The 20135-nt window shown below is 32.0% G+C and overlaps 1 protein-coding gene across 1 annotated transcript in view; it reads right to left on the reverse strand.

Moving 5' to 3' along the window:
- Positions 1-18686: 18686 nt before the first annotated feature.
- Positions 18687-20135, reverse strand: part of LOC149491087 (uncharacterized) — a 68785-nt gene continuing 67336 nt past the window's right edge. Inside the window, exon 10 of the mRNA XM_089702782.1 lies at positions 18687-19891. Within this exon, the coding sequence (XP_089558908.1) occupies positions 19812-19891 (80 nt within the window). The 3' untranslated portion in view covers positions 18687-19811. The remainder of the gene's footprint in view (positions 19892-20135) is intronic.

Raw genomic sequence — 20135 nt, forward strand, 5'->3', positions numbered from 1 at the left:
ATTGTGAAAGAGGATTGCGGGTTTAGTTAGGTAATGATTAGGATGGCTAGGAACTTGGTGCTGATATGGATCTTCCAAACGTGTAAGGGTATTTTGTGATGAGTAGGCAAGGAAAGTAGGATTAAACATATTAGAGATCGATTAAGAAAAACATAAATACAACATCATAATATTATAATACTGGACAATTAATTCTAAAAATCACAAAAAGCAAGTACAATACCATACTGGACTTAATTAATATCTATAGGCCGATTTATGAATTGAGAATTGGTTTGAGAAATCTTATGTCATATTATACAAGAAAATATTTAATCAGCATTTAAGCATGGTTTGGAACGTAAAATAGTCTTTGTAAAGGATTAGAGAAGAAAAATATTTATCGTCAAATAATTTCATAGATACGAGTGTAACCATTTTCAATAGTCAAGGGGGATATAAGAATACTTGATAGAGTAAAGAGGTAGTTGATTAGAATGATTGGATTATTTACTACTTTAATATTAACAGTTATGTTAATTTTTATATGTTATCAGATTTAGTAGGTAATTTATTTATTTCGCTTCTTATGCATATTTCTCTTCTTCATATAATTATATAGATATATTGGTCTATTACATAGTCAGTGTTCTTAGAGATTGATGTCAATATGTGTGTTCTAGAGTCTATCTTTAAATTGTCGTCGCATTTTTTTCATTAGATAAGGTTTCGATTCTTTATGTATGTTTCACTTATGTGGATGGGACAAGTATTTTCTAAGTAAATAGTATTACCTATGTCGTATTCTCTATAATAAGCAATAATGCTAAACTTAAGTAAGTCATCTGCATTTTTCATTAGTTGTATGTTGAATATAGGTATCATGTATCGATCTATGTAACTTGGATTAACACATAGGATAGGTTTTATCCCGGAAATCCCACGGGAACGGGAACTATGCATGCATTTCTTTAAAAACGCGGGCTTAGCCGCATGCGGAAAGCTAGTAGGTATATTAAAAAGTCATCGTTTTTAGGGATTGGTATTAAACAGTATTATTTATATTCAGTTAAAATCTTTGATATTATGTTGTTCATTCCTTATTTATCTCTCACTTATATCGAAGAAGAGCTAATAACTCTTCAGCGAATACATTTATTACAAGAATTTAATGGGCCCTCTTCACAATGGGCAGCGTGGGGCGAGTAGAGGCATCACGATAGTGTAGATTCATCGCCATGATGGCGGCGAACATCGACCATCATTTGTTGGGCCAACGTGAAATTGTTCTTTTCATGGTGAAAAGGGCCCATAAAGTTTTGAGTTTGAATTTGAATATTTTCTACGATGCATTCTCTTTAATAAGCAATAACATTAACATAAATAAGTGTAAGTCAAATAGATTTAGAAATTTATTAAATAGTCATTATTAAAAGTTATAAGGCGTTTATTTTAAACTTTAAACATTTAGTTAGTAGTAAATTCTTAAACACTTAGTTTCAATCTTTTCCAAAATTTGTTGATTTTTTTTTCAATTAAAGTACATTTTTATTCATTTCTCACTTATATATCATTTAAGGAACATAATTTTTTGGTGCATAAACAAAACGTTTCGAGTTTTGAGTTTGAATTTCAATATTCTCTATGACGTATTCTCTTTAATAAGCAATACATAATGTTAAATTTGTATAAGTAAGTCTAAGTCATACATCGTTTTTCATTAGGGATAGATGTTACACCAATGATATTATAAGTAAAAAGGTGTACCTAGATAGGGTCCCAACACAACATTCGATCTTCAAAATCGGCACACTAATATACACACGATTGGACGTCAGAGTAAGATGGCATGATTCAATTATCGCAAGTGAAATAGAGACAACTGAAGCGAACTGTGGCCAATTAGCTACATTGTGTACGCACGTGCCACTCCCGGAGCGCATTTAATCTATCTATACATTTTTACTTAAAATATCATTGCCGAATATTGTTAAACATATTTTTCTCTCATTTATACATAGGAAGGGGCTCATAACTCGAAAACATCAATAAAACGTATTGAGTTCGAGTTTGAATACTATGTTGTATTCTCTATAACAAGCAATATCGTTAGACATAAGTACGTCTCATTTAGTTTATACCATAGAATTACAGATATATTAGGTAAATAGTCAGTATTATTAGAGGTAGGTAGGTCTAACCGTACAAGTATGCCTGCGCAGGTCGCTTGACGTGTGTGGACGTTCAGGTATACCGTACAGTGACACTTGAAAGAATTGCTCTCGATATTGCTCTGCTCACCTGTACAGGTTCAAAAAACTGCACAGGTTTACTCCCACACACATTACGGTGTACCTGCGTAGGTATAGATTAGCGTATGTGGCAGACATAAATAACGATAACGTAGGTAAATTCTTAAACCATCAGTTTCAATATTATTGAAACATTTAACATCATCAAATGTCCATCAACACCTTGGACGGAGGAGCATCCTCCTTTAATATTCTTCACCGAATATTAACTATGTTGTATTCTCTACGACAAGCAATAATAAATACATTTAAGTATAATAAAACAATATAAAATAGTACTCTCGACCGAAATTTGACTACAATGGCCAATTTCGATTGAGACTACGAATAAAGCATGATTCACACTATACCGGATCGACCGGGCCGTGCCGGAGGAAACAAATGAAACAATATCCATCGACATTTCAACGCCGTGCTCCGTCCGGGCCCCGTCTGTGCACGGCCGAACCACGCTCAGGCTTGAATCACTACATTCAAAAAGTGTACAATAATATTTGAACGTGCCACGACCGGGAACTGACGGGGCACGGCCCGGTAGCGACACGGTGTAGCGTAAATCAGCCTTTATTAAGCAGATGATATATTATAGTTAAGGATAAAGATATATAAGGAGTACACGTAATTATTAGAGTATTTATAGTCTCGCTCTCATACTTCGATGAAACTGCCACCGACCACTCTGGAGGTCTGAATCCTTTTCCTTACCCTTCCCAATCCTTTCCTTTTATCCAGTCATCAATCCGTTCCTTATCCCTTACCTTCATATTCTTACCATAAGCGGGCATTTGATGACTAACCATTGAAATTGTTCACGGGCAGTGGTGATCGCTTTCCACCAGGCAAATAATAAAATCGGATGCCCGCTCTATCATTTAAATAAATAAAAATAGGTTTTAGGAGGTAAATAGGCATAATAAATAAGAATCTGTAAATGTTTGAAGCGTGTTGCGGATAATATCTAAATCGAGTAAAAAATTAAATTATTTATAAGATATTTATTATATTCTATTTTTAGTATTCGTTGTTACAGCGGCAACAGAAACGTCATCTCTGAAAATTCCAAATATCTTACTATCACGGTTCATAAGATACAGACAGACGGACGGACAGACAGACAGACAGACGGACAGCGAAGTCTTAGTAATAGGGTCCCGTTTTGTCCGTGACCCTATAAACTAGAGGCTACTCATCTAAAAATGGCATCTTTCAAATCTACTAAAATCTCTACGTAATATCTCTTCCGCCTAGTAGTCTAAATGTTAGTCATAATCTTAAATCAGTATTTTAATTGATAAAAGTAATATAGTTTAATATGTAATAATAGGGAATAATGTATACTAAACTCTTATTTGTTTATAAGTTATACATCTTACATACTAGGTAGATACATTATTTTAAGAGTAATATACTTATACAATATGCATTACCTATTTAGGAGACGATCTTCGGAAAAATAGGTTTCATTAATTGAGAAATATTTATTATGTTGTTACGTATTTCATTCAGTATAAAATAAGGTTTATTATTATTGTCAAAATTTCAGAAAAAAAAACAAAAAAAAATGAATCATTATCATTAATGTATTTTTAGTACATAGATATAAGTATGTGCTTCGTTTATTAATAAAATAATTTTATTTTGTGAAAAAGTATGAAAACGCGCGTGGGCAAAAAAAAATATCATGATGTCATGTTATTTTAAGTTGCAAATGTATAAAATATATCTATAACATGTAATAAGATTCTTTGTCCCATCCATTCAATGGGCCCTCTTCACAATGGACAGCGTTGGGCGAGTAGAGCCAATCACGATAGTGTAGAGGGCCTAAATGTCTATGATCGGCAGTCCGCGTCAATGTAGATGTTCATTCATAATCGCCGTAATGGTGGCAAATATCGACAATCATTTGTTGGGCCCACGCTGCCCATTGTGAAGAGTAGTACATACATTAGTAGTACGTATTAATTCTAGTCATATAATAATATAGATAGGTAAGTTATTTGGCTAAGTACTTGAGTTTAAGGATTATTTTGTTATTAGCTGATAAGGCTTAATAAATTATCATGTCATTCCATTGATTTTGCTGTTAAACATATTGTGTAGTGTGTACTCTTCTTATGTATTAAAGATTGATGTTGTAAATTGTGTTTTAATTACCTAATCATGCTCCCCCGTATCACGTAGGTATTTATTATAAAATATTTTGTATAAATTAGCACATTTTTCTTAAAGAAGCTAGGTGTTTACCAAAAAAAACTAGTTTTCAGATAAAAGATAAAAGGCGTGAGTTTAATAACATTTTTCATTAAAATAAGATTACATTTTACAGGCAAAAATTTAAAATACTTATAAGTTATCTATTGTACTTATCGAAAAAAATTATAAGTTAACCATTAAAAGAAACAAACAAAAAAATTGTTTCAACTTTCGGGAAAAAGAGAATAGATCTTAAAAAATATTTTTTTGAAACTTTAAACATATATAATAAACATGTATAATAACAACACTAAACTAAAAACGTAATTTATAATGAGGGATTTCTTTTATAAGTATAAACTAATTGTGTAACATAATATTTAATATAGATTTTTACCCACAAATTTGAACTTAAATAACCTATATTTTGCTCTACATATCCAAAAAGTGAAGTTCCGTGTACCCAGGTGGGGTAAGGGGCAGATGCATTATGCATACATCTGTTTCACTGATCGATTTTCTTTAGGGACAAGTAGGTGATCAGACTTCTGCCGGGAATCGAACCCTGGACTCCTCAGTTCTACGCTCACGCGTCAACCACTGTATCAAGGAGGCGGTCAGCTCCACATATCCAGCATATTCAAAACTAGCTGTGCTCCACGGTTTCACCCGCATTGCTCCGCTCCTGTTGGTCTTAGCGTGATGATATTTAAATATATATATATATATATAGCCTACAGCCTTCCTCGATAAATGGGCTATCTAACACCGAAATAATTTTTCAAATCGGAGTAGTTCCTGAGATAAGCGCGTTCAAACAAACAAATTCTTCAGCTTTACAATATTAGTACATATAGATAAGGTAATCATATAAAAGAGGGCACCGCATAAATATGCGTTGTCTCTACTTATTTTTGCAAAAGTTCATGATCAGTGGTGATCGCTTACCACTACCAAAACCATCAAATCGGTCACCCATTCTAACATAAAAAACGAAAAGAATAAGTATTAGCATTTTATTGTATGTACCAGTGGAAATTTCTGTGAAAAGAAGAAACATAATAAGTATTGTAAACAAGCAATTAAAACGATATCTTCCTACACGACAAAGATGTGAGAAATACGATGTATTTTATATATTATTCGTATAGGAGCTAGCAACGTTGACAAGAGAGAATTTTAGTATAGTTGGTTCTTTGATATATATACTGTTTCTCTTCCTATTTCGATTAGAGTCAGGGCTGTCTGGCTGGCCGCAGTGGTTGCGTTTATTAGTGCGCATCTTATCTGCACAGGAAAATATCCGTAATTTAAAGTCATTTTTGAACGCGTAATTTTTAATCTTTTGCCTTTAGATAGATCCATCAGACATAATTTTTTATTGCAAGACGTTTTTTTCGTTGTTAAATCAATACGCAATTTTTTATTTCAAAATGATTAAAATGTCATCGAAATAATTGAAATTCCATCAACATGAGTCCCCGTGAAGGATAAGTAATCACTGTGTTACTCATACGTGTTACGATGATTGAGAACACACAGTTTTCTTATACTAGTAGCAAAAATCAAAACCATAATATGTTTACCTACTATATTTTACTAAAAGTCGAGTGCGTCGAAATCGTAAATAATAATATGTTTTTCACCTTCCTGGTTATTTTCCCATAGTAAATAGTGTTTTAGGTTTGTTGTTGTAGGTAGGAATAATAATAATTATTCTTACTTGTTGGTTATGAAATGTATATTGAAATAATTTACTTTTACAAATCATTAGTGATATTAGTTTTGAGTGAAAATGCTTGGATCAGCATAATAGTATATGGTACTTCAAATACATGTTTTGATAAAAAAACAATAGCGTAATAAAATAAAACTGCGTTTTATTGTAATCAATGTTGACAATTATTTTCCAAAATTATTGATCAATAAAATAGTTTACACCAACAAATATAACTTTTATTTTTATAACAATCGTAATAAACCGTAGCAGGTGGCGTTTTGAAATTCTGTCTACTCATACAGAAAAATGGAAAACTTGTTTTTTTTGTAAACAATTTATTACTCATTATTGTTGTAACTTGGCAACTCGAAGCGTGGTCGTCCGTCGTAGGTACTTTTGTTCGGCGTCGCGTCGTCGTCGGCTTGATATAAAATTATGTACATTCTTGATTTCATTGACACGCGCTATGATTTGACTGTGTTACGATGACTAAAATACTATATATAATATTCATTTTACTATTTACAATTTTTTAGCAACAATCTACCATGGTGCCTCCTTTTCCCAACGAACCTCAAATAGGACGTTAATGTAAACTTGATAAAAACCAAATATCATCAAATTCATTTTAATACCCAAAAGTGTAATAAATATGAAACCATCGATTAAAATATTAGTTTACTAATTATTCAATATAAGTATTAAAAAAGGATAATATAATATAAGTAATAAAGTTATTACTTACCTTTTAAGCGGACTCATGTTGATGTAATTTCACTTATTTCGATGACATTTTAATTTTATTTTGAAATAAAAAATTGCGTATGGCACCTTTTTAACAACGAAAAAAACGTCTTGCAATAAAAAATTGATGTCTGATAGATCTATCGAAAGGCAAAAGATTAAAAATTACGCGTTAATAAATGACTTTAAAGTTAAGTATATTTTCGGTGCGCACTAATAAACGCAACCACTACCGCCAGCCAGACAGCCCGGATTCTAACCGAAATAGCAAGAGAAACAGTATATCAAAAACCCAACTATACTAAAATGACTTTTTTTAAAACGTTACTAGCTCCCGTACCAATTATTTAATAAGACTGCGATGAAACCTTCGATGTTTGCATCAATACACGATATCAAATACTCACACATTAAACATTTACTAATACATTATTGACTATTTGTCTTGACAGAGGCTTAATAAACTATGCAATATTTACTTGTTTATACTTAACGTATTTTTCAGACAAGAAACATGTTTCAAAAGTGTACTTCATAGTTATATTAAAAATTAATAAACTGCACTTTTCTAGTCAATATGTCTTTAACATGCATATAACACGATCTATGATAAAACTATAAAGTGTCGCTGGAGCGATGTTTAATTTCTTCTCATAAAACACCCGCAGGACACACTCGAGGCAAAACGTTTTTAGCTACTAAATAAATAACAAGCTACCCACGTCGAAATAATTCAGTTTAGTTCCTCATCTTATAGGAGACTATAATTCAAATTTGCTTATGCTCTTTTTTGCTCTTGTAAAAATAATATTGTGGAAATTAAAGCTATTTTTAGAGGTTTCTGTAATAGTCATGAAGCTTTTCTTGTAACATATATTACTCATTTTAGAAATTTAGAAGAGGTAGTAAAATTATGGCTACATTATGGTGTTGGAAGGTGATTCTTAATAAAAAAAGAGAATTTTTTAAATGTGTAAATACATTTCAATTTACAAACAAATTTTTTCTTTATTTTATGAGATAACAGCAATTTGCAAAATGCAGGTGGGTCGATTTTTTTGATGACCACTGTAGTTGTGTATTTCCAATATGTATTACATCAATCCTTTACTAAAAATTAAAAACGAAGTTAAAATGCTTTTAGCGTTTTGGCGAACATCAATTTTATTTTGAGGTGTTTTGAATGATTAGTTCAATCCAATTTATTTCCACTTCAATCCAATAAACGAAAATAAAAAAAAATGTTTGGTGCTTTAACATACTAGTGTGATAGTAATAAAAATGATCAGGAATGAAATAATAATACAACAATACACTTAAAATATAAGAAACTAGTGGTCCGCCCCGGCTTCGCCCGTGGTACATGTTTATGTTTTCTTTCCATAAGAACCATCCTCGTACTTCAAGGAATATTATAAAAAAAGAATTATCGAAATCGGTCCACCCGTTCACGCGTGATGCCGTGACCGAGGAAAACGGGTTTCATTTTTATATAATATATCGCGGAAATCTAGTCTAGATTTCCGCCCGCGGCTTCGCCCGCGTTTGCAAAGGAAAACCCGCATAGTTCCCGTTCCCGTGGGATTTCCGGGATCAAAACTATCCTATGTGTTAATCCAAGTTACCCTCTATATGTGTGCTCAATTTCATTGTAATCGGTTCAGTCGTTTTTACGTGAAAGAGTAACAAACATCCATACATCCATACATCCTTACAAACTTTCGCCTTTATAATATATATTAGAATATTAGATAGATTAGATATTAGATAATGAAGAATTAATTAAAACTAAGAACGTTTATACTTTACTATCATAAACAATTAACAATTATTCCACTACGTCGCACACTGAACTTAAGTTCAGAGAAAGAGATATCTTCGTAATTCTTCAAATAAATGACAAGGAGATATTATTCGTAGGATAAGTAATATAAAATACAAACAATCAGTAGGTCTGTATGCAAATATAATAGTGTATGCTTCTTGCAATATGTATTTTGGTCCACAAAAGCTTCTCAGCTTCCACGTGGGCGCTCTGAAGGGCTTTATCTTGCTTTCAATAGAATAAAATCGCTCTGCTCGAACCAATTTCTAGGTACTTTCTTCGGTGGCCTACAGTATTGTGCTAACAACATAACGCTTCCACGGAAAGCTATTATTTTAAGCTTATAATCTAACTTCTAATAGTCTAAGATCCCACAGCAGGATTAGTGTGTTCACATTTTTTTTTGCTAAAACCAAACTTTAATGTATATTAATTATAATTAGGAGAATATATATCGACTAGGTTGCCAGTCAAAATTTGGCTGCAAATTGTACTAAGCTTCTTTATCTTTGAAAAGTAGGATATAAGAGAAATACAGTTGAGGTGTTATTTGCAGAGTAGGTACCATATCTTTTCCTTCTTCTACAGTGATATAAATTGCATACATCCTTTTCCTTGGGATGCGCTATTCTAGGCAGTCCTATAATTAAGATCTTAACTAGATAGTATTTGTGATTCTTTATGTAAACTGGTATCTTCTCTTTATATTGCCTCACTAAGTCAACCTCAACAGAGCGAGAGTATGGCATTATTTTTAAATTCTTTGTAAATAAAAATACATTAGCATTGCACCGCATCGCAACTCGTAAGGCCTTGACAAACAATAATTGTAAAATAGGAATCATAAGTGTTGGGAACAGTAAAAGATATTGCAGGATTGTAAGGTCAGGAAGAAGGAAGGTCAAAGGTCTTTTAGGATGTAATAAAATGTAATATAATATAGTATATAAATACTATAATGTTTTACCTGTTATTAGTGAAATGACGAGTCACATGTTCTGCTGCTCCATTCATCATCAGTCTATATTTGTTGCCAAACCATCGTAGGAGGCTTGTGCCAGACAAGCCTCCTACGACGGTTCAGATCATTATCCACCACGCTATCCAAGTGTGGGTTCGCAGTTTAATGATTTCTTTTAGTGTAAAAAGTCATACAAATATGAAAATCGATACAATGCCGTATAGTTCGGATTTATTATTCAAGAATACGATTACGGCTATTCTGGTGAAGGTGAAGGTTCAATCGATACATATCATATTTGCAAAGGGATACTTGTCAGAATTTGTCATATATTTAATACCAGAGGTCCGCCCCGGCTTCGCCCGTGGTAAATATTTCGCAATAAAAGGTAGCCTATGTCCTTTCTCGGGTATCAAAATATCTCCATACCAAATTTCATGCAAATTGGTTCAGTAGTTTAGGTGTGATTGAGTAACAGACAGACAAAGTTACTTTCGCATTTTTAATATTAGTATGGATTCGGCTAGGCATTTTGTGTTAAAAATTTAATCAGTTATTATCTCTGTAGAGACGAATGCAACTAACCAAAAATCATTAGAATCCGTTCAGCCATTTTTGGTTTATGAGTGATATAACTAATAGGACTATCTTCTTTTTGTCTTCTATTTTTTAGGGATGAAGAGTATTCTATATAGTCTTCTGGTAAGCGACATCCCAACCAATTGTCAGTCAAATTGGTTCAACCGATCTTGGGTTATAATCGTTATAATTTATAACTGACAAGACCTTTTACAATTACATATTCCCATATAGATTCTAACAGATGTGAAGATAATGTATGCAAACCGTTAACCGTCCAAAGCATGCCACACATGAGTTAAGTGAACTAGTAACCGTTTGTATCAAGACTTCCTTAGAAACTTAGGTTGTAGCTGAACTTAATTAAGTCACTGATAAATCAGTTTGCTGTAAGGATGTGTATTTTTAAGTGGGTTTTTTTGAAGTAAAACTTCTTTAGGCGCGACTAGGGAGTAACTCAGATTTTTTTTCTGACGGAAGTAACGCTTACTATAGTCTGTGTAGTTTCCGCCATTTAAAAATAATAATTCTGATTGGTTGTAAGTATATGTCATATATACTATAGTCCTTTCCACCTAAGATGATTTCTGTGACACATCGATTTTTGACACGTGTAGAGATGTCGGTTACTGAAATCGTATCAATTGTTTCCGATAATCGATAATATTCTGTATGGAAATGAAATCGATTTGAATAATGTACCAAAATTAGTTTTTTCGGCATTTCGCCAACAATTAACTAAGGAAACTTAGCAAACAACAGCAACAAAAAGTCAACAATAACAATTAGTAACAATAACAGAATACCACGTAAAGTATAAATATAAAAATGCAACTTGTATACAAGGCTGACGCACTCGTACAGACGATTGACTCGATTGACAAACGATCACAAGATGGGCGCCGATTATATGATTTTCCAACTCTATGATTTTTCAACGATCCATTTCATGTATACACGAATTGCGTAGGTATTATATTTTTGTGTTATTTTATTTTATTTTTCATTATATTAAACTAAACATAACTGTTTTTTATTTATAAGCTTACGATGTTTCATTTTTATATTTTTGGTAATAATGCCGCCATAAAATAAAAATATTATGCACTAAAATTATTTTGACTTTTTAAACATAAAATACGTAATTCGGAACACGATGAAGTGTCACAGGAATCATCCTAGGTGAAAAGGACTATACACGCTTCTTGACTTATACGCCAGCTAGTGGCAAATATCATAATCAATTAGGATTATTTATTTTCAAATTTTCAAACGGATCAATTGTGAATAGCAAAGTGAATGAAAAATTCAACAGTTTTAAAAACATTATTTTAAATTGCAAAATTTTTTGAAAATCTCTAAATATACTTGTTTCATCATCATCATCATCATCAGCCCATATATGTTCCCACTGCTGGGACACGGGCCTCCTATGAGGGTACAGGCCATAATCCACCACGCTGGCCAAGTGCGGGTTGGCGGATGACACATGTCGTCGAACTTTTGATTCTTCGACATGTCGGTTTCCTCACGATGTTTTCCTTCACCGTTCGACCAGTGGTGATGTTACAACATGCGCAGATAAATTGAAAAATCAATTTATTTCCTGCGCGCTCGCCCGGTCTCGAACCCCGGACTTATCGATTCGAAGTCCGAGGTCTCACCACTGAGCCACCACTGCTCTCCATACTTGTTTATTTATTACTTTTAAAATAAGTAAATTAAAAATAAAAATAAACATGTTGCAGATTATAATCAATCTATTTTAAATATTGCTGAAGACAAAGTAGTATCCATAGCAACAGATATGTATATAGGTTGTCATTCAGTTGAACAAGAAGCATATGTACGCCAACAATTTCATAAAATGTCAGTTATTGATACAGGAGGATCGCCTTATGAAATCATATTAGTTCTTAACAAATTTTACATTATTACAACCAATATTGATGTATCTGATGGCTTAGCCAACGGTTGTGTTGGAAAGTTAGTGTATATTGAACGTGATGACAGTGATAACATCATACGCTTATGGCTTGAGTTTCCTGGTAAGATAGGAGAGAAAATTAGGAAAAAAGCTGCCCATCATATTCAAACTCTAAACATTAGTAGAACAGCAGTCCCAATTTTACGAAGATCGTCATCTGTACCAATGAATAGAAATAAGACAATATTTGCAAAGAGAAATCACTTTCCATTAGTATCTGCTTGTGCGCTTACAATACATAAGTCTCAAGGTGGTACTTTTGATCAAATCGTTTATGAATACAATAAAAGTCACAGTCAGCAGCTGTTATATGTAGCATTATCACGAGTAACTGATATAAATGGATTGTTCATTGTCTCAAACACCGATGACAACAAATTTTATCATGGAAGAAAGCGTCCAGGGGGAATAGTTGATTTACAGTGTGAATTTGAAAGACTTTCAAATTCTCGCCTAATAACACAACAGGAAGAATTATATAACCTTGTAAATGAGAGTAACATTACACTATTTTCCTTCAACTGCCAAAGTTTACGTGCTCATGTTTCTGATCTGAATGATAAAGTATTAAAAAGGTCCACATTGCTGTTATTTTCCGAAACTTGGATGAAAAATGACGAACAAATTCTTATTGAAAATTTTTATTGCGTTACCCAATACAAACAACCCAACTCAACTGCTGGTGGAGTAGCTGTATATCATTCATCTACAGATACACTGAACAATGTAACACCAATTCAAAATATTTCACCAACTATATTATCACAAATTTCCGATGAGGTTTCACAAATTGGTGACATCGCCTTGGTTCGATGTGTTAATACGAATGACCAACCTGTGATTATCGTTGTTATTTATATTTCTACAAATACTAGCCTGACAAATATCATAAAATTTATTCATCAGCAATTACTTCACTTCACAATTGAAGGTTCTCGACTTTTAAATAGTAATTATCATGAATTACCGATGATTCTAACTGGAGATTTTAATGTTAATTTTCACTCTCAGGAATCTCAGCCGTTAATTGATTTTTTAGAAGAAAAATTTGATTTATCTATGAATACTTCTCGACTTCATTCAACAACGCGTTTCGGTACAACGATAGATGCTGTATTTTCAAGACAAGTAGCAAATTTAGAGAGTAAAATTTATGTTTCACATTATAGTTACCACAAACCTATAATTTCGTACGTAAGAAATTATGATGACATTCAATTACCTGTTTCGAATGAATAATATTAATATAACATTTAAATAATCTTTGTAAAGCACATGAATAATAAATATAATTAAATTATAATATAATATTTATTTATTTAAGTTAATATTTAATCATTTCAGTGATATATGTCGTCAACGCCAAAGAAGTTTTACTTCAATCGCGCGTAAAGGTTACACGCACACACTTTTTTTTTTTTTGTTTTTCGTCTCGCCTTATGTAGCCTTATTTATTTATTTATTTATTTCACCTTACCACCACCAATATAATATTACAATGTAACAATTTTAGTCTTTGAAATCACAGTATTATCAACATAGATTCGTAGGTATAAAAGGCACGAGATAAACTTTGTGACATACAAAATATGCTTGTTCTTAGAGTATAAATACTGAAATTACATACAAAAAAATGCCATAAATTAATTAAATGCATAACTCATACATAAATTAAGGTTAAGGTGTTCTAAATGTTTCCAGAATTCTAGTTTAATAGAGATGGTTCGTGGTAATGTGGAATGATTGTCATTTAAGGTCAAGGTTAAGGTTAATTGGGTTAAGTTCATAGTGTTATATTATGTGTCATGCTTAAGCTTTAGTACGGTTAGGATTAACTAATTAGGCTAAGTTTTGGTGACCGCCTCCTTGGTAGGTATAGCTATGGTAACGCGTGAGCGTAGAACCGAGGCGTCCCGGGTTCGATTCCCGGTGGATACGAAGAAAAAAATTGTCTCGGTCTGTCAGGAGTCAGGACACAGAAGGCTGATCACCTACTTGTCCCTAAAGAAAATCGATCAGTGAAACAGATGTATGAAAAATACATCTGCCCCTTACCTCACTAGGGGACACGGGACTTCACTTTTTAGATTTGGTAGCTTCATTCACTCTATGTTTTTAGACTTTCTAAAGCCCTGAACCGAAATCGTGTGATATAAGATTACAATAATTGTTAAAGCTTTAACTAAAAAATTTTTATTATTATTGAGATGATTTAGTAAAACAGCAAGTCTGACGTAAGATGAAACAAAATAAATATCATACCCCTAATTAAAACACATTAATATTTACTAGCTTTTTCCGCGGCTTCGCCTTCGTCATCTTTCCATAAAGAATTATATTACATCATAAAATATAGCTTATTAGTTATTTTCATCAGGGATAATGTAGGATTCTACTGGTAAAATATTTTTTTAAATCGGTCCAGTAGTTTCGGAGCCTTTTATATTCAGATATTCATTCAAGTCTTTTATCTTTATAATATTAGTGTAGATATCCTTTCTCTTAAACCATCTCTATTTATATGATAAAAAAGCTGCATCAAAATCAGTCGCGTAGCTTTTAAAATTTAGGCGTAGAGCAGACAAATAGCGGGACGCGTCATGCGACAATGTTTTTTATTAAGCACTAGCTTCGCGGTTTTACCCGCGTGGCGGAGCTCCTGTTGGTCTTAGCGTAATGATATATAGCCTTCCTCGATAAATGGGCTATCCAACACCGAAGAATTTTTCCAATCGGACCAGTAGTTCCTGAGATTAGCGCGTTCATACAAACAAACAAACTCTTCAGCTTTATAATATTAGTATAGATTAGAAGCCATAATTATTAATTCTCAGTTGTGTATTAATAGACATTAGTTCGCAATATAGCCATACATATCATTTATACAGGAGATAAATTACGAATAACTTTCGCTTTGCAGATTATTTTTAAGGAGAAACATATGAATTAGCAACTTCGCTTATGCATAGTATGCATAAGCGAAGTTGCTAATTCATATGTTACGTAGTATTACGATAAAATTTCACATTCTTTAACTTTTTAACTCAGATTAAAATATGAGTATCGAAAATGCCAACATTTCTACATTTTTATTTGTTGTATACTCCAATCAATGGGCAATTAATGTAACAGGTTGTGGGAATAAAACAACATTTTTTTCTCTTTTTTTATTCTACACATCAATTTTCACATATATTTTTATATGCATACAATTTGTAGCAGATAACAATAAGACGAAAGCCAGCGATAATTACAATAAAATATATCAAAATATAAAAAAATATTATAACAATAAAATTCGTTTGCATATGACACCAGATGGCATGATCTAATATTTAAATTAAAAACAAAAAATATTCTTAATTCACAATAAAAAAAAAAACTTACAAGTGTAGTAACAGTCTCAACGTATTACAATCAACGAGTAAAATTATATAAGATTCATGTGGCATAATTCAAATAAATTACAAATTACAGTACGAATAGAGGGATTCAGAAAAAAGAGAGGTGCGATCAAATTGCGGTCCTTATACCAATCAAACGCCTTTACGAAATATACATTCGTGTAGAATTTCTTTCTTTCCGTCTCGGTCTCTCAAGAAACTTGCTTTGAGCCAAACCCAATTTTTATTCATCATCAAATTCCTATCCTTACCTAATCTATACCTTTCAATCATCAAAACATCGCGGACCACATCTTGTACAAGTTAGGTATCATGATCGATAACTAGATTTAGCGCTGTGTTTGCGGATCCAAATTCGCCAGTTAGTTGTTCCAACAGTGTTCAATTAGTTACAAATCGCTACCAACTCGCAAGGGTAGAGCCTAACACGGAAATACGTTCCTAGCAACATTTCCTTAGGTAAGAATCTATGAATGTATGTCATAGCGCCTGTATGTATAATATACCGCGATCTGAGCACTATATGTAAAGTTTAAAGTCAGAAAATAGTGCACAACATCTATTATTATTATCGATTAAATATGGTGGACGTAAACACTATATTTTGTATGCCACTACATTTTAATAAGATACATATAATTACGTCCATGTCTAATATAATTAACCTGAATATTCCCCAATAAGACATAAATCCATTGTAATTTCTACAAATGAAACACTGAATAGATCTAAATCTTTATTATTAAGAATAATGAGTAAGAATTACAGTTAATCTAGACATTAACTGGCCAACTATATAAGTAGTCCTCATAGCCTTTTAAAATTCAAATCCTTTATGTGCATTACATCATTACTTCCCCGCTTATGTAATTGACCACAAAACGTTTTTCCTATAGAGATACATATTATATAGCTTCCAAAAGAAGAATGCATAATATTACTTCCATAAAATATTTAGAGTTACTACCATTGAATATTACATCAAAAGCTAAATTTGAAAGTCGATTTACGACAAAACACTACTTTCTTACGTACTACGTACATGATCGTAGACCATATAAGTACGGCCGATAGACACTAATAATGATAAACACTAGTATGTTTATCAATCTTTTGGGCGAATCGCAAAAGATCAATGAGCTAGCGCGCACGAGCAACTTTGTCTCCGCAACTATTTTGTCTCTCCCACCCATGGGCTAGTATGAAAGTGCGCGCACGTAGCGACGCAACTCCCCATACAAATTGATGGGAAAGACAAAATAGTTGCGGAGACAAAGTTGCTCGTGCGCGCTAGCTCTCAGGAGGAGTATTCGTAAATGTCACATTATGTGTAATTTTTTTTTAATGAGCGTAAAAGATATCTCGATTGAGTTGAATGACTAATTATTTTAATTTATAACAAGAAAATAGTGGCTGGTTTTATCATAGTAGGTACGTATCTAGAGCCAACTGAGATTTTACAGTGAGTAGACAAATCCCGACAAAGGTAAGCTTGGAATACTTCCTGCTCAAAGGATTGTCATACTTTGTATCGTTATTTCATAAAAGATTTTAGAGTTTAGATTAATAAACTCCGTGCACTACACTGGTAGCACAATTTTTTTTAAATAAATACTAAAGTTACCACCGGTTTTGGTGTGTTCCACAGTGTGTTATTGTATTTATTAAAAAAAAATGGTACAAGTAGCTTTTACATCCCTATCTAAGGATGTTTTCTCTTAATTGTCAAATCCTTGATTTTTAAACTTTCTGGGAAAGTTTCATTTATTTAAGACTAAGATGTGCAAGCGCATGTGAATGCATCATCGAAGTTCTAAAATATGTCATGTCCGATCTACTTAACTTAAACATTAATTACATCAAAAACATCAAATAATTATAATTTATATTTACTTTTAATAATTAATTTAATGATATTCGATACCAAACGTATTACGATGTTTTGGTTGATTTTTGGTAACAGTTACATAAAATATAGAAACGTAAGCAAAATGTTGTTCAACAAAGTAAGTACTTAAAAATGTAACGAATAACAACAAAAACTAAACGAATACAAAATAATTAACATACACTAAACCATAAAAGAATTTACTCAGTCTTAACAATTTTCAGTAATTTTTTAAACAATTAATGTTTTGACTTTTCGCGCAACAGTTGACTAGGGTGTTTTTCAAAAGATTATATTTTAATCTTACGATGTTAATTATCCGATTTAAGCCTATGTATCATTTGAAAAGCTTCATTATTAATTTCTTTGGTGTATAAGTCTCCTTAAGGGACTCCCGAATAAAATTACGTGGGTTATTATTAGAGCCAATATTTCAAACTATCGTCATATTTACGCTCCAGGATATTCATTTTCGAAATATCCTTTAAAAGTATCAATTCATCAAACAACATATAATTTGGCTATGTTTAATTTGCGACACACATAATTAAGCACATCTATATAATGAAGTTAAAACTGTCTATAATCTAATGTATTTATTTCTACTTTTATACCTATGTGATTGATATCGATTAAATGAGTAATATTCTATGAATTATCTGTATACGATTCGCCTAATGCGATAAAAATATGAAATAAAAAACAAAATATAAATACGTTTACTGTAAGTAAATATAAGATAACAAAATAAATAATTTAAAAAAGATAACTTTTAATCATTTTTATTCTTGTTTTGCAATTTAATTTAATAACTACTCAACCCGTTTATTTCCCGTTCCGTTTCGGAACTTTTTGTAAGTTCCGTTGACTACTGAAAAAACTAACAAACTTAAAATCAAAGAGATCAGCCAAACAAAACGGCACAGATATCCTTAACTTTAGATTTAAATAATATATTATGTATCTTATACATACAAGCATATTTACAGCAAATTTAATTTTACGTTTTTTTTTGATTTTATGATTTCTTTTTTGCTACATTTACAACTACTTTTGCATTAACATCATAGCATAAACATATTAAGTATAAAGATAAAGTTTTAGATAGATAATTATTTGGACACCTTTCGAGGACAAAAGTTTGGAAAATTCGATCATGTAAGTTCGTTACTTGGATTGGTCAAAGTTTTTCAAAATACAAATTTACATTTCCTACGATATCAACGTTAAATTTCTTTTTTGAAGTAAAAATACCGAAAAATACACAAACTAATATCACCGGGATGAGTAACTATGATTACAGTTAACAACTATTATACCAGGATAATACGATACAAAAAATATTGTTTCTCTTTGAGTAAAATAATGTCATTTCTTGTGCACTTAGCGTTTTAACAGCCAACGTGTTTCAGAGGATGATAAAAGCGCATCAAAATTAAATAAACGTAGTCTGTATATCGTAAAATATTGTCATTTTTTTTCGTAATTCAATAATTACAAAAAGGGTAGTATATAGAGATTCGAAAATTTAAGAGTCTGAAGTTCTGTCAAAGATTACATAGAAAATAGATAGGATCAGTTAATAATTCCCCGAAGGCATCTAGATGCGTTCCTTATCTGGATAAAGAACATGCAATCACATTGTATAGCTTTTAACCACCATCATCACATCCAAGAGAACGCAAGGCAATTCGCGAACTTTGCAACATATTGATGATGATTAGATGAGAAATAGTCAAAATCTGAAAACAATTGTATAGGATTTCATGAGACGCGTATTCCCGAACCAAGTGCGTACGAACCAATCCACGGTAGCGTTTTGGCTCAAGAAGAGAATCAACAGACATATTAACAAGCACATAAATGTTAGCTTAATATTCATCTTGAAAGTGTGAATCAAGGACGAAATTCAGATGTTCTTAAATCTTCAAATGTCCAATTTTAAGCTAGCCAACGCAATAGTGCACAAAAATCAAACTTATCTTACGTATTTTATAAATATAGACAACAATTTTAATTAAGCAGATAATTTTACCGCGAACAATAATAATATACAGCCAATGTTGTTGGCACAATTATTAAGTAGCTATATAACTTATTAATTAAATGGTTTTAAAAACACAATGACTACTTCAATATTCAAATTTTTGGGAAATATTTAAATACGATAAAATTCACTTTGAAATATTAAAATGACAACCCACACTGCAATCAGTTTAGTCGATATTTTCAAAATAGGCGTCCTTATTCCGGTAAGCCTCTTCTAGAATTAATGTGTAGTCAATGCCATTTGCGTCTGAAAAGAAACGATGAGTGAATATGCCAAATTGATTTGAAACAACATTGAAAACACACAATTCGCAGTAAAATTGCTTTGCGCTGCAGCTGTTTACATGAAATACAAAATATTTGCGATGGAAATGACAATAAAAAAATAAAAAAAAAACAGAAACAGCACAATCTAACTAAAATAATGATAGAAAAAATAGTTTGCTTCATTAAAACAGTAATAGAACAACCTTTAAATATTTTAATATCTT

Source organism: Colias philodice, chromosome 1, assembly GCF_061535455.1.
Source record: "Colias philodice isolate Cphi_HAF_F1 chromosome 1, ilColPhil1 Martin Lab GWU primary, whole genome shotgun sequence".
NCBI lineage: Eukaryota > Metazoa > Arthropoda > Insecta > Lepidoptera > Pieridae > Colias > Colias philodice.